Below are 24,578 nucleotides of genomic sequence, written 5' to 3'. Positions count from 1 at the left end.
TTGGAGATCAAACACCCGGCCACCCTTCCCCCTCGTTACACTTCAAATGCCCATTATTGTAGGAGGCCTTGTGCATGGCAATTACAGATGCAGGGTTACTTACAGAACTTTATCTTATCACTTACTCTTTTTTGTGTCCTCCAGCAAGTCATTTACGTCTACCTCTGGTATCGTGAACTTCCAGGTTCATAAATAGAATGCTAGAGTCTCAGTGAAAACTGGCACAAGGAGATTAATAGGAGAGCAGCACATAGGAAATAACACTGCTTGGAGAGACCATACCACGCTAGAACATACCGGTATCAGTCAAGGAACAGGAATAGATTTTTTTTAAATGATTTTAGGAAAATAACTCAGGGGCCTTTGTTGTATGGTTCATAGAAAAGTCACATAAGGTTCTACTGAATAGAATTTAGATCTCCATAGGGTTCTACTGAACATTACTTGAATCACCATAGAGTTCTGTGAAACTGGACTTAGATCACCATAGGGTTCTACTGAATACAACTTATATGACCATAGAGTTCTACTGGACGGAACCTACATCATGAAAGTGTTCTACTGGACTGAACGTAGATCACCATAGGGTTCTGCTGAATAGAACTTAGATTACCATAGAATTCTACTAAACTGAACTGAACATACCTCACCATAGGGTTATACTGAACTGAACTTGCATCACAAAGGTGCTCTACTGCACTGAATAAAGATCACCATAGAGTTCAACTGAATAGAACTTAGATCACTATAGAGTTTAACTGGACTGAACTTAGATTACTATAGGGTTCTACTGAACCGAAACTGGACCGAACTTCTAAACATAGACCACCATGTGATTCAATTGAGTGAAACTTAGATAACCATAGAGTTCTACTGGACTGAACTTAGATTATCATAGGATTTTACTGGACTGGACTGAGATCTCCATAGAGTTCTGCTATACTAAACTATGATCATTGTAGTACTCTACTGAGCAGAACTTGGATTTTACTGAAGAGGACTTAAACAATATCATTCTGTTAACCTAAAGCTGTATCCTCATGAGGTTCTATAGGGTCCTAAGTTTAGTTTAAATGAACATTGGGAGGGAGGATATAAGACCGTGGGCTTCATAATGGCAGCTACTTTTCACACCAGTGATGATCTGGTCTACCAACCCTCAAGAGCCGTCTGTTCTCAAAGAGAAAAATCTGTAAATATATGACCTTGATGTATCCTGTTTTGTTCCTGGAAAAGCTGGGTGACAACCTATATGGCTTCCATATAATTTGTAATGGAATGGAGAAGGGGGTGTCCAAAGGCTTGTCAACCGTGCCTGCACCCTAAAATAAAAAAAATCCTCTACACTACTTCTACTTCCCTAGGTTTTAGTATTTACCGGTATTTTACCAGTAATTTACTTTGTATAAGCTCTGGTTCAGCCATATGAACAACCCTGCGTCCAAAAGCTGAATGAAGCAGCTCTGCCTGCCTCTCTCACAGCAGGAAATCCCAGCGCACTCGGAAGTGTCAATCAGCAGCCAACAAGCTGTCTCTAATGCAGCCTTCTCTTTGTGCAGCTGGGCCAGGTCCTGCAGGTTCTTCATCACCCCCAGCACCAGGATCCTTGAATCCTTACTTGAAAGGATGCTGAGATTTGATTGACAGGCAGAAGAGCTAGTAATTTTCTATAAAATTGGGCTAAAAAATAGAAGTTTTTTATTTTAATTTTGTTATACCAATAATAGCAGACTGTGATAAAAAAAAAAAGAACCTCAATTCCCTTTCCGGATTGAGAGAAACGTGCGCGCGGCAGCATCTGGAATAAATACAACGTCTAATTTACAAGGCAGAAATATGAAGAAGAAAAAACAGCTGGAAAGAAAGCGGAGGGTAAAAATCTCTTTGTAGATCTCTTCCGCTCTGTTTCTTGGCGGCGTGTGTACTTATGCAAAAAAAACATTTCTATATTGAATCAATTAGTTTTGTACTTTTATTTATCTTGTGATATTTTTATAAGGTGGCGACCTGGATATAACATCTGCTGGTAGTACAAGTTCTAACATAGCGCTCCTCCGTTTATCAGATCACATGTTCTCCGTGCCGTGCCAGCAATGTAACTTTTCTCATGCTAATATCAACAGGCAAATCTGAAGTCATTAGCGTTTGCTTTCTGTCTATTTGAAGTTTCTATGGTTTCAGGTTTTCTCAAGTTATTTTAGTGCTCTCGTTAAGAGAAACAAAATAGGTTTTCTCAAGTGATGGTTTGAGGTGGTCTTCCTGTCCTTATATATTGGGGGGGGGGGGGGGGGGGGGGGGTATACTGCCTGTAGTGAGGCAGTGCTTGCAGTACAATGCAAAGGCTCAAAATCATAACCTATCTAAGCATGAAAAACCAGACCTGTACTGTGACATCACTGTGTGCATTATCCCTGTACTGTGACATCACTGTGTGCATTATTCCTGTACTGTGACATCACTGTGTTTATTATCCCTGTACTGTGACATCACTGTGTGCATTATCCTTGTACTGTGACATCACTGTGTGCATTATTCCTGTACTGTGACATCACTGTGTTTATTATCCCTGTACTGTGACATCACTGTGTGCATTATCCTTGAACTGTGACATCACTGTGTGCCTTATCCCTGTACTGTGACATCGCTATGTGCATTATTCCTGTACTGTGACATCACTGTGTGCATTATCCCCGTACTGTGACATCTCTGTGTTTATTATCCTGTACTATGACATCACTGTGTGCATTATCCATGTTCTGTGACATCACTATGTGCATTATCCTTGAACTGTGACATCACTGTGTGACTTATCCCTGTACTGTGACATCACTGTGTGCATTATTCCTGTACTGTGACATCACTGTGTTTATAATCCTGTACTGTGACATCACTGTGTACGTTATCCTTGAACTGTGACATCACTATGTGCATTATTCCTGTACTGTGACATCACTGTGTGCATTATCCCTGTACTGTAACATCTCTGTGTTTATTATCCTGTACTATGACATCACTATGTGCATTATCTGTGTACTGTGACATCACTGTGTGCATTATCCTTGAACTGTGACATCACTGTGTGACTTATCCCTGTACTGTGATATCACTGTGTGCATTATTCCTGTACTGTGACATCTCTGTGTTTATTATCGTGTACTGTGACATCACTGTGTGCATTACTTGTGATTGTGAACTGTGACATCACTGTGTGAAATATCCTATACTGTAACATCACTGTGTACATTATCATGTACAGTGACGTCACTGTGTGCATTCTCCCTGTGCTGTAACATCACTGTGTGCATTATCATCTACTGCGACATCACTATGTGCATTACCCCAAACTGTGACATCACTAATTGCATTATCTTGTACCGTAACATCCCTGTGTGCATTATCCCTGTGCTATGACATCATTGTTTGCATTATCACGCTACTGTGACATCACTATGTGCTTTATTCCTGTGCATAATAGAGACCAAAATCAAACGTTCCAGACTTGCTGATGAAGGTGGCCCTTGTGAAGTGGGGCCCCTTTGCAAGTTTTGTTACGGTGTCACACTTTTGCTTGTTACTTTATTTATATGCACAGTTCCATTCCATAAGGATGGGCCATCATGTCCCGGAGAGTCCCTTTAAGTCACTTACCTTCACTTGGAGAGAATATAGTGCCTCATGGTGGCACCACACGGCAGAAGGAGTTCTTAGAAAGGAGCCTGAACCCAACCCCTAGATCATCAATCATATTTATTTAGGCTTTGAATCCAAAAAATTTTTATTTTTTTTCCTGGAGCCCACTGCGACATTAGACCCTGGGATCCTCTGGTTCTCTGCTGGCCAGTCCGACGATGTGTAAGAGTAAGATGTCTATATACTGAAATGTATTTTTGACATATATTTTGCTCTAAAATCTAAAACCTTTCAATTTTTGCAAAAAATTTAAATTAAAAAAATTACAAAATATCCCTGCGGTTGCACACACAGTGCAGGCATCAGAAACGAATGGGTTTTCAGGGTAGGACCGCGCTGCTTTTTTCACGATATTGAATTCTTCACTCTGGCCCTCGGAGACGGTGTCTTATGTTAGTGACATATGTATTGGTGCGGTCTCTCGATATCGCACAGGAGAGTGTTGGAGGAGACGAGTGCATCTGTGGAGGGCGATTTGGTTCTCTTTGTCCAAGTACGCTGACGGTTTTGTGCTAGAGTGAAGAATTCAATATCGTGAAAAAAGCAGCGCGGTCCTACCCCGAAAACGCATCGACTGTTTGTGTGAACATTGCCCACTTCACATTAGGGACCAGCGACGCTGACAATACAGGCAACGTACCGAAGTGTTTCTTTTACTTGTATCGGAAGCTAATGGATCGGCAGCATTTACAAGAGCCGCCCGGCGCGCTTACTGATCTCTGAAAGCATCTCAACGAGCAAAGAAGCAAAACGGAAGCATCATACCGAGCAAAGAAGAAAAACGGCTTCACCATTTCCACTGTTTTCTACTTAATTTTGCCTTTATAGACATTATAGCCGAGATCTTATCTGCGAGGAGAGACTGAAAAAAGTCCAAGCTGTTGTAAGTATGAGATCGAGGAATGGAAAGAGACGTCTACCTCTCACCACCGGTGATCTCCACACTTTACCCCAGGCATTTTGAGCCTTCATCCAGTTCAAAGTCAGAAAAAGATTTTTCCTACTACTCAACCCTAGGAATGTCTTAAAGGGAACCCGTCCTTCTGATGTCCGCAGACGGCACGTTATAGAACGGGAGGAGCTGAGCAGATTAATGTAACACTTGGTAAGAAAAGATTCAGGAGAACTTGTAGCTTATTGATCTAAATTGATGCTCATTCTGAGCTTAGGAGTCCAGTGGGCGGTTCTACTCACACACGCCTATGAAGATAGCTGCCAATCACTATCAGGACCGCCCACTGGACTCCTAAGTCCAGAATAAGCAAAGATTCAGATGAATACATTACAGGTTATACTAATACTGCCCCTTTAAGGGAAAACACGCTCTCCAGATCCCATCAAGAACATCCTGAGAGTAGACAGAAGGTCCGCCCAGAGATTTATTAAGTGGTTTTGTGAAGTTACGGAAACGAAAGGCCAAATTCCAAAAACAATACCATGAAAATAATAATTTTATTCAGATTCCAGATGTCGGAGTCAGAATCCACGACATGACCCCGCAAGCTTGTATGTGAAGAGAATGCGTACGGTAATAACATGTACTGGGTTTATATATTCCTTTTATATGATAATATGAAAGCAAAATTATTTACAGTAAACATTGGGTGGAAAAAAAAAATCCCCTTTGGATACCTGGAAACCATCAACAAGCAGGCTGTCACTTGGAGTACTTTTTTATGGGTTTATTGCTATTCTATTGATGGCTTGTATGAATACTCGGGGGAGTTCATCTCAATACCACATAGTCAGTGCTTGCTTATACATGAAAATGTTCCCTTATGTTATGAATATCTAATGTAGCAGAATGGCAGATCAGTCAACAACAGCTTGCTGACACTTTCTAGGTGTTTCTGCACTGCATAGTGCTGTAAACCGATAATAAAGTGAAAACAGCTTAAAGTTAATGAAGAAGATACAATACAAAAATGCTTAGTGTCACCTTTACTGCCTGTGTAATCCAAAATCGGTTAATTTTTGGTCAATTATAAAAAAAAAAAGGAAGCTGTCGGTATGTCCTTTTTGGTTTGTACACAGGGCACAATGTCTTCTGTGCAGTCTCTGAACTTTTAGCAAGGGTCACAACTATGATTGTTTTTGCCATAATAGTTGCCACAATCAGTGGCCGACTGGAACTTCCCTTGGCCCAGGGATGGTGACCACCCTAAGCAAAATATTCAGCTGGTTGTCCTTCATAATGATAGACATGATTCGTTCTGTCAAGAGATTTAGACAGGGGTCATCACAATGATCTATCAAGTATATGGGGTGGGTCCCAATACAAATCGAAGGTGAAGATGAAGAAGGCTAACATGCAGTAGACTTATCTTCTTGTCGCTCGTTGGAATTTTTTGGAGGGTCGTCACCTTCATGGACTTTTTTGCAACAAAAAATTCTGTTGTACCAGTGTTTAAAGCCTCTAGATAGAAATCCATAGACGAAGGGATAAACACAACTTTTCAGATAAGGTACGATGCTGATGGCGTAGTAACTTCCATCACTAAACTGCCCATCGGAGGTGAGTCCTGACATGATTTCGAGAACATGAGTTGGAAGCCAGAAGATGATGAAGATCAGAGAGAGGACCATGATCATCACCATATCTTCCTTGACGATGGTCACTGTGGAATCCATGGTTTGGTCTTGCCTTCGAACCCGACATTGGGTAAGAATGAGAAAGACAGTAATCAATATCAGTGGAGCTAAAAATGCAAGTGCAAACCTGTAAGATGTGAAGATGATGTTCCAGATGCTATCTGGCCAGTGGATCAGGCAGTTGGAGTACTCATCCACATTAGCATAGATAAAGAAGGGGATGGCCAGCAGAAGACTCGTTATCCATATTCCTAGACTGGTCAATGCAGCAACTTTAATGCTGAGCTTTTTCGAGAGGGCTGGGAAGTACATCTGCAAGAAGACACTGATGGACATGATGGCCAAAAAGTAGACATTGGAAAAAGTAGTTAGAGCTGTGAGAATCCAGTAGAGTATGCACAGGAAGGTTCCCAAGGGACTCATAAGTTCAATGACAAGAATCAGCAAGCATAACATGTAGAGCAAGTCTCCAAGTGCCAGGCAGAAGACGAAGACATTCATGGTCCTCCACATCTTCTTGGACCAAAAAATGATAGAGAGGACCAAAACATTGCCGAGGAGGCCCACCAAACACACTATTATGAAAGGGATGAGGGCTATAGTACTGACATTAGGAGAATAAAAGTCATATGTTGAATTTATCAAGAAAGTTAAGTTGTCAGAGATGAAACTAAAGTTGAAAAAGGCATCCATATCGTCCTCCATTTTCCTTCAAAGAATTTCACGATTTTCTAAAAAAGGAAAAAGAAAATCAAACATCAAGACATCAATATAGGTATAATTAGTACTTACAGGATTGAGTTTGTGCTCAACAGGGGAGGTCAACGCCTAAAGTATTGTCGCAAAATATTACACCTTGCTTATGGAGGAGGTAGGATGGTTGTCAGCTAAGGCCCACTGTTGTCTTAAAAAAAATTATATTTTTTCATGAAGACAACCCCTGTCTGTATGGCCTACTAAGCTTATATGGACTTAGAGATGGTCCAACACTTCGGACTCTCTTCTATGAGCTAGTATGGAGTGCTGCACTTCTAGTGGACTCAAGTCATCCATTTATTATATGGTGGTATATGTAAAGAAAGAGGAAGACTGGTTGTGACTTCTCTATGGAAAATCACCCGTGTGAAGGGGTTGTTTCTGCTGAAAGAGGTTGCCTGGTAAGAAAAATCTGACCATATACTCGAAGAGCTGTGGGCTGTGAGCTATTCATCCTGACCCACCATGTTCTGAATGGGCTAAGGGAAGTAAACTTTTCACATACTTCTCTGGCAGCGTCTTATCTCCCTGAGAACAAAAGGATCAGACATGTTGAAATCCATCTGCTTCATACTTATTTTCCCCAACATCTGCCATTGGGAGAGAGCTGTGTGGTCTTTATACATACACATCAAGTAGTGAGCTAGTCCCACTAAGATCAGCGGGTTCAGTTGATGGGGGTCTTATGTGGTTTGTATCCACACCCTCCTTCTTTTTTGTGTAGTTTTAATAGGGAAATTATATTGTCAGTCGAGCTGAAGAATGAACTGTACAGCTCTGCAGAATATTTGGAGAATCACATGGACCAACGAAGGAACAGAACCAAGGCTGATAAATCAGGAGTAATTTTTTTTACTGCAATACTAATTACCTGATATATGTTACAATCTGACCCAAAAACATTTTTCCAAGAGAGTTTATTTAAGGATTACCAACTCTATTAAACCAGACATACTGCCTGGTAGGGTTGATCCTACTGATTAAATTGATACCTGTTTTGTGAAAATCGGCTGCAGCATTCCCGAACAAATAAGACTTTTCTAATATATAGGCAAAAGAGACCTCAGTACATCAAGGGGCGGGGCCTATCCACTGAGTCCTTCTCAGCTTTCCAGTGCTGGCCACGCCCCTCTGAGCCCTGAAGCACTCATTCTCATAAAGAATAAAAGTCGTTTTTCTCGGGAAAGCCACAACCAATTTTCACAAGACAGGTATCATTTTAATCAGAAGGATCAACTCTACCAGGTTCAGTAGGGTTGATTGTACTGACAGGTGCACTTTAAACACCCTTACTGCACTGTATAGCAGTATTTGAGCGCTGTATGGTGTATTTTACTATTGGTAACTATAGAAAGTTTTCCCTCAGACATGAATCCCATAAGAATTTTTTTTACAAATATGGCCCATATAAAGGTGTCTTCTTGAGCAGTCTCTTGATAGGCCAAGAGGAGTCATTCTCCTATAGATAGGGGTCTGTCTCAGCAAAGCATTGGGATAGTTATAGCCATGGAGGTCATACTCCAGGATGTAAAATAAAAAAGGTCAGACTGAGATAAGCGGCACCTGCAGGTCTCAGTGACACTAGGCACACAAGGCGAGGCAACAGATCAGAACAATGGCATTCCTGATAACGTCTGAGGACTATTGAGCTGTTTATGTTTCAGTTTGTTCTCGACTTAACCAGACTGTTTGATCAATACCGATAAAGAGAATACGATCGTCCCCTGTCCCCCCCCAGCCCACATGACCAGGAGACAACGCAAGCAACAAAAACATTCTAATTGCAGTCAAGCAAACTAGGCACGTGCCCGTCTCAGCCATCCAGAGGCCCCATAAGGGCTGCAACAGTGAAGTCAATTTTGCAAAGATTTCATCAAAACCTCATAAATCCAGCTTACCAAAAAATTTTCACAAAAGTTCAAAAAATTCCACCACAAAAATGTTTGCAGCTTTCCTTTGTTCCCTCTCCCCCCAGAAGATACTGTATATCTACAGGCTAGGACAATGCCAGAGGATCCCATAACCCTGGATTTTGAACGTAATCAGATAGACGTCCTGATCATCGGTCAAAAGGGAAACTTTCTGAGCCTTCCATTTCCAGATGTTGGAACGTTGATGGATTGGATGTGATGGACAATCCCTTTAAGTTTTAAAGCAGCCCTGTACTTCAAGAAATAATTACAGATTGACGTACTTTGATGGGAAAGGATGCTATTGACTATCTCTTTAAGATTTGAAGGGGCCAGATACTTTTAGGAAATAATTACACATTGAGGAACTTTGATGGGATGGATGCTATGGACAATCCCTTTAAGATTTAAAGGCGTCCTGTTCTTTAGGAAATAATTAGAGATGGAGATACTTTGATGGGATGGATGATATGGACTATCTCTTTAAGATTTAAAGGGGCTAGGTACTTTTAGGAAATGATTACAGATTGAGGAACTTTGATGGAATGGATGTTATGGGCAATCCCTTTAAGATTTAAAGGCGTCCTATTCTTTAGGAAATAATTAGAGATGGAGATACTTTGATTGGATGGATGCTATGGACTATCTCTTTAAGATTTAAAGGGGCTAGATACTTTTAGGAAACAATTACAGATTGAGGAACTTTGATGGAATGGATGTTATGGACAATCCCTTTAAGATTTAAAGGGGCCCTATACTTTAGGAAATTATTACAGATTGAGGAACTTTGATGGGATGGATGTTATGAACTATCCCTTTAAAATTTAAAGAGGCCATACACTTTTAGGAAATAATTACAGATTAAGGAACTTTGATGGGATGAATGCTATGGACTATCCCTCTAAGGCCCTATTCTTCAGGAAATGATTACAGATTGAGGTACTTTTGTGGGATGGATGTTATGGACAATCCCTTTAAGATTTAAAGGCGTCCTATTCTTTAGGAAATAATTAGAGATGGAGATACTTTGATTGGATGGATTCTATGGACTATCTCTTTAAGATTTAAAGGGGCTAGATACTTTTAGGAAACAATTACAGATTGAGGAACTTTGATGGAATGGATGTTATGGACAATCCCTTTAAGATTTAAAGGGGCCCTATACTTTAGGAAATTATTACAGATTGAGGAACTTTGATGGGATGGATGTTATGAACTATCCCTTTAAAATTTAAAGAGGCCATACACTTTTAGGAAATAATTACAGATTAAGGAACTTTGATGGGATGGATGCTATGGACTATCCCTCTAAGGCCCTATTCTTTAGGAAATGATTACAGATTGAGGTACTTTGGTGGGATGGATGTTATGGACAATCCCTTTAAGATTTAAAGGCGTCCTATTCTTTAGGAAATAATTAGAGATGGAGATACTTTGATTGGATGGATTCTATGGACTATCTCTTTAAGATTTAAAGGGGCTAGATACTTTTAGGAAACAATTACAGATTGAGGAACTTTGATGGAATGGATGTTATGGACAATCCCTTTAAGATTTAAAGGGGCCCTATACTTTAGGAAATTATTACAGATTGAGGAACTTTGATGGGATGGATGTTATGAACTATCCCTTTAAAATTTAAAGAGGCCATACACTTTTAGGAAATAATTACAGATTAAGGAACTTTGATGGGATGGATGCTATGGACTATCCCTCTAAGGCCCTATTCTTTAGGAAATGATTACAGATTGAGGTACTTTGGTGGGATGGATGTTATGGACAATCCCTTTAAGATTTAAAGGCGTCCTATTCTTTAGGAAATAATTAGAGATGGAGATACTTTGATTGGATGGATTCTATGGACTATCTCTTTAAGATTTAAAGGGGCTAGATACTTTTAGGAAACAATTACAGATTGAGGAACTTTGATGGAATGGATGTTATGGACAATCCCTTTAAGATTTAAAGGGGCCCTATACTTTAGGAAATTATTACAGATTGAGGAACTTTGATGGGATGGATGTTATGAACTATCCCTTTAAAATTTAAAGAGGCCATACACTTTTAGGAAATAATTACAGATTAAGGAACTTTGATGGGATGGATGCTATGGACTATCCCTCTAAGGCCCTATTCTTTAGGAAATGATTACAGATTGAGGTACTTTGGTGGGATGGATGTTATGGACAATCCCTTTAAGATTTAAAGAGGCCATACACTTTTAGGAAATAACTCTATGTAAAATATTTCATGCTGAGATTTACTTCTTGCCAATAGTATTGTATGGTATTTATGGAGGACCCCCACGTTGAAAGGACAACTCATTTATATAAACTGAATTGGGGGGGGGGGGCATATTGACATCATAGATTAGATCCCCACTCAGGTCCCACCTCTATTAGATACTATAAGAGCGGTTCTTTGGCCAGCATATAATACCATATTCCGTCTATAGTGGGCGACATGTATGGTCAGTTGCATCTTCTCTGAAGAGCTGATCACTGGGTTTTGCGAACCCTAGACCTGTAGCAAAGAACCGATTGCGGGGCTAGCTTTAATGTACAAACCCTGCCCAAGAGCCCCACCCATAACGGTAAAATTGTAGTAAAATGGGAGGGGCTTAGAAAAGTGATGAAATGCGCCAAACTTATTACTGCTGTACGCCATTATTGCTGTATATGTGCGTTAGCCATCAGAGTATGTAAATAAGAGAAATGTCTCTAACACGCCGGTCGTGTTTTGTCATCTCTATCCTACTGTGTGCGTCACTTTAAGAAATTTGCCACCATTGGCACCATTTTTGACGACTCCTATGGTACGACTGATAAATCTACTCTGGTCTGTCGTGCGGCTGAGACATTTTCTCACGCCAAAATGACATCTAAAACATGAAAACCTCAGTAGAGGCTCTCTCGTGCCTCCCATTTTTAACCCTACGTCACCTCTGAGACATTTTTAGACACCTAACACCCAGAAGAAATGTATGTAGAAACGGCTGAGGGACAAAATCCTTGAGACATATTCCGCCAAATGTTGCATGACCGAGACATTTTCTCTATTAGACACTTACGCCATTCATGAAGTTTCATTCATACCTTATATTCTTTATACGGAGACATTTTCTCAACATGAGACATTTCTTCATACAGAGACATTTTCTCAACCCCTCCAAACTCTAGAAGAAACTTACGTCTGTCATGAAGTGTCACTCATGCCATATATTCTTTATACTGAGACATTTTCTCACCATGAGACCTTTTACATCAGATGTCATGGGCCTGAGACATTTCCTCCAACCCTTCATAAATGGTGCAAATGCCCACTAAATTCTAAATATAAAAATATACAAAAAAAACTTTAAAAAAGTCATATGAACTCTTTGCAAAAATAATTGCACCCCTTTCAGTGTAGAAAATCATTCAAATCCATAATCTGACTCGAAACAGAAGTGAAATGTCAAAAAATAAATAAAAATAAATTGGTGGAGGAGCAGCGGTGGCAGCGGCAGGTGAGGATGGGGCGACTTACCTGACGGATAGGGTGTCCAGGTACCAGCGGTCAGCACAGGATGAGTGCAGTAGGATTTTTGGCTGTGGGCTCGCCTGACTCCGCTGCTTTAATGCTCAGGGAATTTCCTCGTCTCCATTCATATTTTTGGAATGATTCCTGGTAACACACATCCCACCCCATACTGTGTGTGCCCCTCCTCAGCTAAAAGTGCTCAGGGGGCTGGGAGGGGTCCAGGGAGGGGAAAGGAGACATTTTCATTGGTCGGGTGTGTTATCAGGGTCTGTACTTGTCACCCCCCCCCCCCTCCCAGTACGAGCAGAGCTATTAACCCTAGCAGTGGGACATGCACGGCTTGTATCAGGGAGACTGACAGATTATCCTCACAGATTTTTTAAGTTTTAACATATCTAACCTCAATGTATAATTTCACACTTTTAATTTTTAGTTTTTATCTGCACCGTATATATTACTAGAAAAAGTAGCCGGCACTGCCCGAGTCTGAAGTGTTGGTCAGTTTCTGTATTTATTGGTGCCCAGGAGGCCAGTCCATGCCCTCATTTTTGTTTTGTTTTTTTACAGGGAAATCATAAGTCACTCTATATACCCTGGCAGTTACACACTATTTATTTTTAACTTTCCCCAAAAACAGTGACCTCAACAGCATCCTACCCCATTACCAGTGACCTCCACAGGGCCGGCCCCCTTAACAGTGTCCTCCACAGTGCCCTGTCCCCTTACCAGTGACCTCCACAGCCCCCTGCTCCTTTAACAGTGACCACCACAGCACCACCCCCCTTAACAGTGACCCCCACAATGCCCCTCCCCTTTAACAGTGACCTCCACTGCACCCCACTGATCTCCACAGTGCCCCGCTCCCTTAACAGTGATCTCTACAGCACCCTGCGCCCTTAACAGTGACCTCCATATCACACTGCTCCCTTAACAGTGACCTCCACTGCACCCCACTGATCTCCACAGCACCCCGCTCCCTAAATAGTGACCTCTACAGCACCCCGCGCCCTTAACAGTGACCTCCATATCACACTGCTCCCTTAACAATGACCTCCACAGCACCCCACCCCCTTAACAGTGACCTCTACATTACCCCACTCCCTTAACAATGACCTCCACAGCACCCCGCGCCCTTAACAGTGACCTCCATATCACACTGCTCCCTTAACAATGACCTCCACAGCACCCCACCCCCTTAACAGTGACCTCTACATTACCCCACTCCCTTAACAATGACCTCCACAGCACCCCACCCCCTTAACAGTGACCTCCATATCACACTGCTCCCTTAACAGTGACCTACACAACACCCTGCCCCCTTAACAGTGACCTCCATATCACACTGCTTCCTTAACAATGACCTCCACAGCACCCCACCCCCTTAACAGTGACCTCCACAGCACCCCATCCCCTTAACAGTGACCTCTACATTACCCCACTCCCTTCACAGTGACCTCCACAGCGCCCCACCCTCTTAACAGCTCCCTGCCCCTTTAACAGTTACTTATGACAGGGAAGAAAAATGGCTGAGCTGTTATGTAAACCTGGTGTAACTGTGTATGTCAAGACAGAAGGACCTGCTAGCTTCTATTGGCATCAGATTTTGAGGATATCTCAAGAACGGTACCTCCTGGAGAGCTGAGACCTTTACAAAAACCTTCCCAGACACCCAGTGTACCACCTAGGTGTCAAATTTGGTGTCCGACAGTTCAGGCGCCTGTAGAGGACAGACAGACACTGATTTTTTTATATAGATATTATTATTATTACTACATGTTTAATGGAATTTTACTGTTTTGTGACCATTACTAAAAGTGATTAGCATTGTTGTCTTGGTGTCCTGGGTTCGAATCTGACCAATCTGCGAGGCGTTTTCATCTTCTGCACATGTTTCTGTGGGTTTTCCTCTGGTTCCTCCTAAGCTCCAAAAACATACAAATAGATTTATTTGGATTTTATGGTGGGTTCACATCATGTTTTTACTATCTATTTAATGTATACAAAAATTGAAATTGTGATGTATATCCTTAGATCGTGAGGACCAGTGTGGGCCAATGTAAATATCTTTGTGCAGTGCTGCAGAATATATTATTACTATTTCACTTAGAATACAGTCTATACATTTGAATGGGTGCCATGTAATACCACACTTGTCCTGCGGAGGAGCTGCAGGAGAAATAGGAAACAGCTTGCAGCTTCCTCGTGATAAGAACCAGTTGGATGGGAGTTGTCCAGATCAGCAACCCCTGTAAGCGCTTCCATTCCTTCTGTTTTCCCGCTCTGGGTAAGTTATTTGAAATTTCATTTATCTGTTTCTGGAAAAGCTGGGTGACAACCAAGGTCCATGGAATTAACAGTGTGCATTGTACCCTACTTTTGCACATGTTGACCTTGTGACCAACCTCATGGAGTAAGTGGCCTGGTGGATGCCCTGACCAGATGCTGCCCTTCAGGTGTTCCTATGTCCTGGCAGATGTCTGCTGCTCTCTTATTACCTCCTGCTGATGTTTTTCCAAGATGTTCCTTGCAAGACGTTCATGCATGGGGTGGGGGCGGGGGGGGGGGGGGAGGAAGGGGGATTTCACATTAATGCACATTTCAGATTTGCCATGATTTCCTGACTGCTTTTGTATAGTTTTGGGATTTGGCAGCAGAAGATCCACACCTGGGCTCGGGAATGCTGCATGCTTCACTAAAATAACAAGTCTGAGGGTGAGGGACAAGAAGAGGCACGACCATTAGAGCCAAAGCTGAGCTGAACAGCACCACCTATAGGCCTGAAGTGGTAGTGCAGAAATAGCATTTCACTGTATGCATTCATAAAGGGGCACTCCGAACAAAAGTAATATGCTACACCTTACTCCTTATGTGGGGCGGAGCATGACAAGGATAGAGAAAATCCTACAGTAGAAAATCTACACAAGGCATAAGTCATCCTTATCAGCTCCCTGTAAGACAGGAGAATGCGGCACATGTGGGCATAAACACGCCCGTTTTCACAGGTCACGACCCTTTCACTGTTATTGCACGTAGCACCGCCCCCAACTGACCATCACCATGCACTGGAAAAATGTATGGTGAGATACTTTCCGATCACGGGAGGCCTCTGACGCAACAAGAGATTTGCCAACTCATAGTTGCCAACCATCCTGAATTTACAAGGACTGTCTTTAATTTTCCGAGACAGTCCCAGTAATTTCTAGCTATCCTAGACCGAAATGGGTGAGAATTATTGAAGCCCCACGCGTAAGAGGGCGTTTCCATGTGTGTTTGAAGCCGTTGCAGGGCACCAAGCAGATTTATGAAACCGTCTCATAGTAAGAGTCTCTTTGTGGCCCATAGCAACCAATCACAGAGCAGCTTTCATTTTGTATTCTACTGTGGAAAAATGAAAGTTGGGCTGTGATTGGTTGCTATGGGCAACAAATACAATCTTCCTGTTGGACCGTTTCATACATTTGCCCCTGTTATCTGCCCCTTCATGGTAAAACTGTTGAATAAAGTGAGGCTATAGGGTAGAATTATCAAAGCTGGTGTAAAGGAAAAGTGGCCTATTCCCCATGGGAACCAGTCAGATTCCACCTTTCATTTTTCAGAGCTCCTTTGGAAAATGAAAGGCGGAATCTGATTGGTTGCTATGGGCAACTAAGCCAGTTTCCCTTTACACCAGTTTGATAAATCTCCCCATGTGTGAAATGGGTGTTTTGACTGTTTTTCCATGCAGTGGTCACAGGCCACCTACTGTGCAGCGTGTGACAAAAAAAAACCAAGGGGCACATTTACTAAGACCGGATTTTTACGCCGGTTGTCGTTTCCCATTCTGCGATGCCGCTACATATGTCTAATTTATGTCGAGGTGTGCACCTCATTATAAATTAGGCACATCTGTGGCAGTCTGTGCGTGTGGAGCAAAAACTACCCCAGCCCCTGTCTGACGTCATTTTTAGCTTACATTTGCGCCTGTTTCCAGGCATACATGTAAGTAAATTTGCTGGGGATGGGGTCCTATCATTCCCCCCGACACACCCTTTTCACGCCCAACTGGCTGGCGTACAAGGCATAAAACTGTCCGTGCGCCAAAAGTGTGTCGCGTGGCCGGACACAAAATGGCACTTGCGTCACTTCTTACACCTAAAAGTGTCACAAGTCCATTAGTAAATGTGCCCTTAAATCTCCTTCCTTGTCAGGATCAGCAGGTACAGGTGGACCCCCTACCACTCGAGGTCTTCCGCTTGATACCATGGACCATCTTCTGGTAAGACCTCATCATATGAGGAAATCCAAGCCCTTGGTCTCCTGATGGGTCACTTCTGCTGTGACCAGAACCACCAGGGCATAATAATCCGGTGGGATGCCCACTCCTTATGGTAGGGTCATGTACTTGTAGACAAGATAGCTACAGCTGCGTAAAGAATATCAGAACATTTTCTGCCTCATCTTTCTCCCACATTCCTCTACAAGGATGAGTTCCTGCTCGGGAAAAGTTCCCAGGATGTTCGTACTGCTCTGCAGGCCTCCTGAGCTCCATCATCTCACCCACGTCCAGCTTGTGCCAATAATAATGTCTCTGAGGGCAAAGGGTCGGGACTTGCATACATGATTCCCAGTGTGGGATCCTCAAGACTTGTGCAAGCACCTTAAAGCAAGTGTGGGAATGTCGGAGGAGTCTGAATGGAGACCAAGAGCTTGTCCTGCAGAATTGGCTTCCTTCCCAGGTCATGTGTGATCATGTGCAGACATATGCCTTACATCATCTTCTACTTCCCATGTAAACTGGTGGAGAAGGGTCTGATGACTTTATAAACATTGGGATTTGTGGAAGGAGAGAAGGAAAATAGACATGTGATCAGATGAGCAACAAGCAGCCTGTTCTCGGAATGGAAGTTATTGAGGTCAAGTCAAATGTATAGTGTACTGCTGTTGTACTGTGGCTAACAGGACCTTAAAGGAGCATGGCACACTGCTGTGTCTGGTAGAACCTTAAAGGAACATGGTGCACATCTGTGGCTTACAGGACCTTTAAGAAGAAGGGGGCACTGCCACTGTGACTAAATGGACCTTAAAGGAGCATGGTGCACATGTTTGGCTTATAAGACCTTAAAAAAGCATGGGGCATCACTGAGGCTAATATGACCTTAAAGGAGCATGATACACTGCTGTGACTAAAAGGACCTTAAATGGAGCAGGGTGCACTGCTGTGAATAATAAGACCTTAAAGGAGCATGGTGCACTGCTCTGACTAATAGGACCTTAAAGGAGCAGGGTGCACTGCTCTGACTAATAGGATCTTAAAGGAGCATGGTACACTGCTGTGACTAATAGGATCTTAAAGGAACAGTAGCAGGCTTATAGCAAGAACCAATACCACTATACCCTCTTTCTGGGACAAGATGACCTGTTGTTTTAACCCATTAATTTTCCATCCCTTGGAGAAGAATGAAGCAGTGTTATCCTCTGACTTATCCCCCCATAGAGTGTCAATGTAAGGAGGCAACCAGAATATACAGCACCTTTGGACAACCTCTCCCCAGGAACTATCTAGTCCCACTGCTGGAACCCAATATGACCATCTGCTATCAGTCAGCTGCTGACCCCTGACCATTTTCTATGCCGGTTTGCTGGAAGAGGAATGGAAAATTAAATGCATTTAATGGGAGTCCATGGAATGCAGAAGCTCTTAGCAATGGCTCTTTAGTCTGGCTAATGGAAGGGGTGGGGGATGCAACTGGGGTCCACAGTAGGGACAGGTTATTGAACAGACTCTGAGTGTCAGCATAGCAGTGTAATACATAGAAAAGTCAATAGACTATTATAACTGCTACATTAAATTTCCCTCCCAAGCCCCCCCCCCCCCCCCCCCCTTGGCACACAACAAGCCCCTTCTCGTTCTTGTCTTTCCATTCTCTTCCTTGTCTTGGATATGGGAGATCAAACGTCACGCTGCTACATGCAAAATGCCTCTCCTATTTATATGGAACAACCCAATATGAATATAGACCTGATACCAACAGACCCCAGGCCAAAACCGCCTTTATACAGACCTAGGCCAGACCATCTACTGTAAATACAGATTCATGAATAAAGATTCTCCCAGAGCCCTAAAATAATAGAGAACTTAGACCAGACCCCAAAACTAAAAGAGAACTTAGACCAGACCACTAAACTAAAAGACAACTTACACCAGACCCTCTAAACTAATAGAGAACTTAGACCAGACTCCTAAACTAAAAGAGAACTTAGACCAAACCCCTAAACAAATAGAGAACTTAGACCAGACTTCTAAACTAATAGAGAAGTTAGACCAGACCCCTAAACTAATAGAGAACTTAGACCAGACTCCTAAACTAATAGGAAATGTAGACCAGACTCCTAAACTAAAAGAGAACTTAGACCAAACCCCTAAACTAATAGAGAACTTAGACCAGACCCCTAAACTAATAGGGAACTTAGACCAGACCCCTAAACTAATAGGGAACTTAGACCAGACCCCTAATGTGATAGAGAACTTAAAGGGGTTCCCCGGAAATTAAGAAAATGAAAATACTACTTAAATATTACTTTATTATAAGTGGCGTCCCACTGGCAATGATATCGAGGCCAGACTATCATTGCCAGTGGGACGCCACTTATGGCACACATTGACACCCGACCTGCGTTTTCTTGAATACACTTTATCAGTGTAAGACACTCTCCTGTTCTGCGATCCACTGGGGCCCCCAGGGGTCCTCGTGGGGCTCGGCCTGCGGGGGACCCCGTTGGTGTAGCGGGACAGGTCACGCATGTCCCTGGGGAATCTTCGGTTCCGACTCATTTGCGGGCAGACGCGGTAGTGCGTCCGCATGGTCGCCAGAGGGGAAGACCGCCGGGGTCTAGGAGGCAGATTGACCGGACTTGTGGCGGCACGGTTTTGCCTCCGGTATCACCTGCGGGTTCAGTTCCGGCGTCCGTGCCGACGTGATCGTGTATTCATGCTGGGCCGCTCGAGCGTCAGCGTGCACAGTCGAGAGGAGGTTCGCAAAAGGATACGCGGCCAAACGTACGCGCATCTTATTCGCTACGGTGGGGAAAATACCTGCACGCAAATTCTAGTAGATTAGAGGGCAGGCATGGGTTAAGTGACTAAGGACCAGCCTAGGCCGCACAAGTGTCAGGGATTAGGATCATTATATGACCTATGAGAAATAGACACATGGCACTCTGTGATTGGCTAGCAGGTACTTCAAAGGTGATCTCCCTGGCTGGTCAGTGCCCACTCCCAGACTTACCTGGGCATGACCTCTGCCTTCCTCGATTTATCTCTAGACACTGCCTCTGGATACCTCATCTTTGCTGAACAGTTTGTCTCGTGTATGACCTTGGATCGGACTCTGGAAATCCTGACGTCTCATCCCTAGGTGCCACGTTACACGGACTTCTACTGCGCATATGAACTTGGGCCTGGTGACTGGCTGTCCCTTTGGTGTTTCCCTGCACAGGTTATTATTCGGATTTGTTACCTGTATATGCTTACTGGTTTGGACTGTACTGCCGTTTATTTATTAAATCCACTATTGTTTAACCTCTGTCTGGTTGCTTGGGGTTCTGCACCATTACAATGAGATATCTGGATTAAATTGCGCCTTATGAGGAGACTATCTGTATCCCGATATTCCTGCGTTGGATGTGTATAAATTAGTATGGTGACACTTGTTACTGAATCAATTCATTACATTGTTGCAACATATTTCTGGAAATACCATCCTACCTCCCACGTGATTATTTTGAGGCGGTAGTCCCTTTACCCATTGAGGTGGATGCTTGATATGAACTTTTAATTGATATCAGAATTATCAAGTGTTTTATTAATTATATGTGGTTTATAAACAATCTTGATATTTATTTGCTTATTCTTTGTGCTCAATTTTAAACTTGTTTCTATGCTTGTTGTATATTCTGTATATTAAAGGTTCTTGATATTTTACTTTATATACATCTCTGAGTGACGGTTTATATCAAAAATCCATAACTAGATAAAATCCACACAGTTCAAGGACATTTCGAATGATACATAAATCACAAAAGGAAGAAAGAGAATCCCTTGTGTTAAGCAAGTTGCCTAGAAAGAAACGCATCGTGTGAATATACACTACATGCATATGTTATAAAAACTGTTAAAATCCAAAAGGTAAAAATCCCCATTGCATACTGGGCTGTTCATTCTTATTCGATGTAACTAAATAATGGCTTATGTTTCAATTATTAACCCCTATCATAATTTTTTTTTTTTAATCCATTAGTTTAATGGTATTTTTGCTGTTTGTATTATCTAATTTTATTTGTTTACTAATACTCCTCCCGGACATGACTATCAACTCCTTTTTCAGATTGAGTCCCGATGGAAACTGGGTGTTCAATCTGAAAATCCAGTAAGCTTCCCGTAGCAAGATTATTTTCTTTAGGTTACCACCCCTAGGCGAAGCTATCGCTTTCTCTATAGCATATGTGCGAAAGCTAGCCAGGTTCCTATTGTGCTCCATTATAAAATGATTTGCTGCACTCGATATACCTGTTGTTTGGGGGTTAGAAACACAATTAAGGTTCTCCCGTAATCTAGTTTTAAATCGTCTGCTAGTACTGCCCACATACATGACATCACAGATAGTACATTCGATAACATAAATAACCCCCGTACTGTCACAATTAATATAACTTTTTATCGGGAAACTATTTGTAACGGGGCGCCATCAGCCGCAGACCTGCTGCTTAGCTTCGGGAGCGAGGATCTGTGTTTGGCCTCGTTCCCAGGGCGGCCTTGCTAGCTGGGAGGCTCCCTGCTCCTAGGTCTGCCTTGAGCGCTGAGCTGATCACTCGGTGCTCGACTTGTTTGTCTGTTGGTCATGTGACGCTGGCCACGTCACATGACCCTCACTCCCCACTATAAATACAGGCGGCCTGCTGGCTACAGGTTGCCTGTGATTTTCGTCCTATAGGCTGTGTACTTTATTGTTATTAAGCTACCTCTGGAATTGAACCTCGATCCGCCTCTTGACACCTCTTCTGCCTGCTCCCTGAACCTTGACGCTACCTCTCGGATTTTGACCTCGGCTTGTTTAGGGATTTGTCTTTGCCTCTTCCCTTGTTCTGATGTGACCTCCTGGACTGACCTCGGCTAGTTGACCCGCCTCGCCTTCCGTTTTTGTTCTACCTCTTGTCCGCTTATTGTAACTTCTCAGTGGCTGTCCTCTTCCCTGCTGTCTCTTTCTCTCTGCTTGCACTTAGTAGGTCAGGGACTGTCGCCCAGTTGCGCCCCGTCACCTAGGGCGGGTGGTGCAAGTAGGCAGGGACAGGGGACCGGATGGCAGCTCAGGGGGTGCACCTCCGCTCTATCTTGATTCCCGTGACTCTACCCGTGACACTATTAGTGTGTGTGGCATTATCAAAATCTGTGGTTGGGTAAGAACATTCACATGTTTTACAGGGATGTCCCCCACATTTAGTAAAACCCAAATATTTCATCCATGTACTTTTGGGTTTACTAGGAGTGCGTGTAAATAGTGAAGGAGACAGGGAGTTAGCTATAGTAGAAGGTCGTCTTGACATAATGCTACATACATTTTTCAAAATGTCATATAGGATATTATCATCATATAGGATTGGAAGACATTTCTTTATCGCTTGTTGTATTAAAGGAAACTGGCGACTGTACGTGATAACAAGCGTGGGTTTTACCGCATCCCCTGTCGGTTTGTATATTGTATTTTTCTTTCTGGATTATTTTTAGCTCTATTTAGAGCTCTAGTCAGCATCCAATTTGCGTACCCTCTTTGTCTCAAACCGTGGCCAAATCAGTTGCCATTCTTTGTGGAATGTAATATTGGTACTACAGTTTCTTCGGGCACGTATGAATTCTCCCACCGGAATAGCTTTTATCGTATGTATTGGGTGATGACTATTAGCTTTTAGAATAGTATTTCCTGAAGTCGCCTTGCGAAAAAGTCTCCGTACAAATAATCTGATCTGGAAATCCTGTCGGTTTTAGATCTAAAAAAAACAAACGGATCGTGGATCCGCATGATAAGTTAATTTGAGATTCTACGTATTCTCATTAGCATCATTTATAAAGTCCGGTACGGCTGACACATCGGCGCCCCGGATAAGGAGCAAGTCATCGATGTGTCTGCCACACCAGACTGTCGCATCAGAAAAAGGATTATCTTCCGAAAAAATAAAACGTTCTTCCCAAATGACCATGGTAATATTTGCAAGGGATGGCGAAAATTTGGCCCCCATTGAAGCACCTTTAGTTTGCACATAAAACCTTTTATCAAAACTAAAATAGTTGTGTCATGAGAAAGGTAGTCACCTCCAAGATATGGTCTATGAATTCTGTTGAATGTTTGCTATATCCATGGAGGTCAAAATAACTACATTATGGGGAATAGATGGTTAGCCAAGTATATTTTATATACCATGATTTGCCATACACATCCCTAAGCACGTTGGACGTGTCTTTGATGTACCCTGGTAATCTTTTGACCAAGGGCTGTAACAGGGCGTCTAACCAATCTCCCATTTTCTCCAAAAGGGACCCAATACCCCAAATTATCGGTCGTAGGGGAGGGGTCATGTTTTTATGTACTTTTGGAAGTGCCCCCCTTATCCACCATTCTTATAATGAGATCAGCACGCTCTTCTAATTGTTTCAATGCTTCCCCTTGTTTTCTGGTAAGATTATGATTAGTGTTGAGCGAACTTCTGTTTTAAGTTCGGCGTCTAAAGTTCGGCTTCCGGTTAGCAGAGAATCCCGATATGGATTCCGAATTCCGTTCTGGTCCGTGGTAGCGGAATCAATAATGGCCAATTATTGATTCCGCTACCACGGACCACAACGGAATTCGGAATCCATATCGGGATTCTCCGCTAACCGGAAGCCGAACTTTAGACGCCGAACTTAAAACAGAAGTTCGCTCAACACTAATTATGATGTTTTGCAGTAAGTTCCTTTTCCAGAATTTCCTGGAAAGTATCCATACCGTGGGTACGCGACTTTACTGGAAAGTATTGTGGATTTGTGGTTTTAAATTCCTGATCTGAGACAAATGAGGAGAGGAGGATGAGGCAGCACTATGTCTCATTGTGGTAACAAGTAACTTGTCCTGTGTGATTAGGACAGGTTTTGCATGTACTGATAGGATCGGGGCCATTTTATTTCTCCTAATGATTGCTCCCTAGACAAAACAAGCCATTCTAAGTAATGATAGGTATTTGTGAATATATTTATTATAAAATAACATTTAAATATTTAAATTTTTTTTAATTCCTGGAGAACCCCTTTAAGCCTGTAATACACAGGCCGAAAGTGTTCCCCCAGCAATCGCTTGCTAGCTAGTGGAGAAGACCGCTGCTATTACATGCAGTGATTTCCTTCACAGTATGAGGAGGAGTGATCGTTATGTCATTGCTCATCCCCATGCTGTATAGTTTACCGGCGGCAGATCGCTATTACACAACATGATCTGCCGCATGCTTAAAAATCAAAATTTCCCGATGAACGAGCGTTTGCTCATTCATTGGCCAATCGGCGCCAGTATTAGACTGCAAGATGATCGTTAACAATTGTTAGCAATTGTCGGCCGAAATATTGGCCAGTCTAATACAGCCTTAAGTTCTCTATAAGTTTCTGGGTCTGGTCTAGGTTCTCTTTTAGTTTAGGGTCTGGACTAAATGCTCGTTAATTGGGCAATTCTGATTTTTAAGCATGTTTAAAAATCAACGCTTGTCGGCGGCAGATCGTGCTGTCTAATAGTGATGTGCCGCCGGCAAACCACTAGACAGCATGAGGACAAGCGATGGCATAGCGATCGCTTCTCCCCATGATGCAGAGGAAATCGCTGCATGTAAAAGCAGTGGTCTCCGCTAGCGAGCAGGCGATTGCCGGGAGGGAACGCTTCCCGCCCGACAATCGCTTGCTCAATTAGCCTGTGTGATATAGGCTTTAGTCCAGACCCCTAAACTAAAATAGAACTTACACCTGAGCCACAAACTAATAGAAAACTTAGACTAGGCCCCCTAAAGTAATAGAGAACTTAGATCAAACCCTAAACTAAAACCGAACTTAGACTGGACCCT

The 24,578-nt window shown here is 42.7% G+C and overlaps 1 protein-coding gene across 3 annotated transcripts; it reads right to left on the bottom strand.

The window, feature by feature from the left end:
- Positions 1 to 5,111: 5,111 nt before the first annotated feature.
- On the bottom strand, positions 5,112 to 12,618 carry LOC121007837 (somatostatin receptor type 5-like). 3 transcript variants are annotated; one of them, XM_040440078.1, is made up of 2 exons: positions 12,472 to 12,618; positions 5,112 to 7,013 (listed from the first exon to the last, which is right to left on the bottom strand). In XM_040440078.1, the coding sequence occupies exon 2, from the start codon at positions 6,985 to 6,987 to the stop codon at positions 5,995 to 5,997; it is 993 nt and encodes a 330-aa protein (XP_040296012.1). In that variant the 5' UTR covers positions 6,988 to 7,013; positions 12,472 to 12,618; the 3' UTR covers positions 5,112 to 5,994. The 3 variants fall into 3 exon arrangements, with proteins under 3 accessions (XP_040296012.1, XP_040296011.1, XP_040296013.1); XM_040440077.1 differs by having other exon boundaries at positions 5,112 to 7,017; positions 12,476 to 12,618; XM_040440079.1 differs by having other exon boundaries at positions 12,477 to 12,618.
- Positions 12,619 to 24,578: the final 11,960 nt, after the last annotated feature.

This window comes from Bufo bufo, chromosome 7 (genome assembly GCF_905171765.1).
Source record: "Bufo bufo chromosome 7, aBufBuf1.1, whole genome shotgun sequence".
Classification (NCBI taxonomy): Eukaryota; Metazoa; Chordata; class Amphibia; order Anura; family Bufonidae; genus Bufo; species Bufo bufo.
Note: the sequence above shows the minus strand (reverse complement) of the source record. Positions and strands in the feature narration are given on the sequence as shown.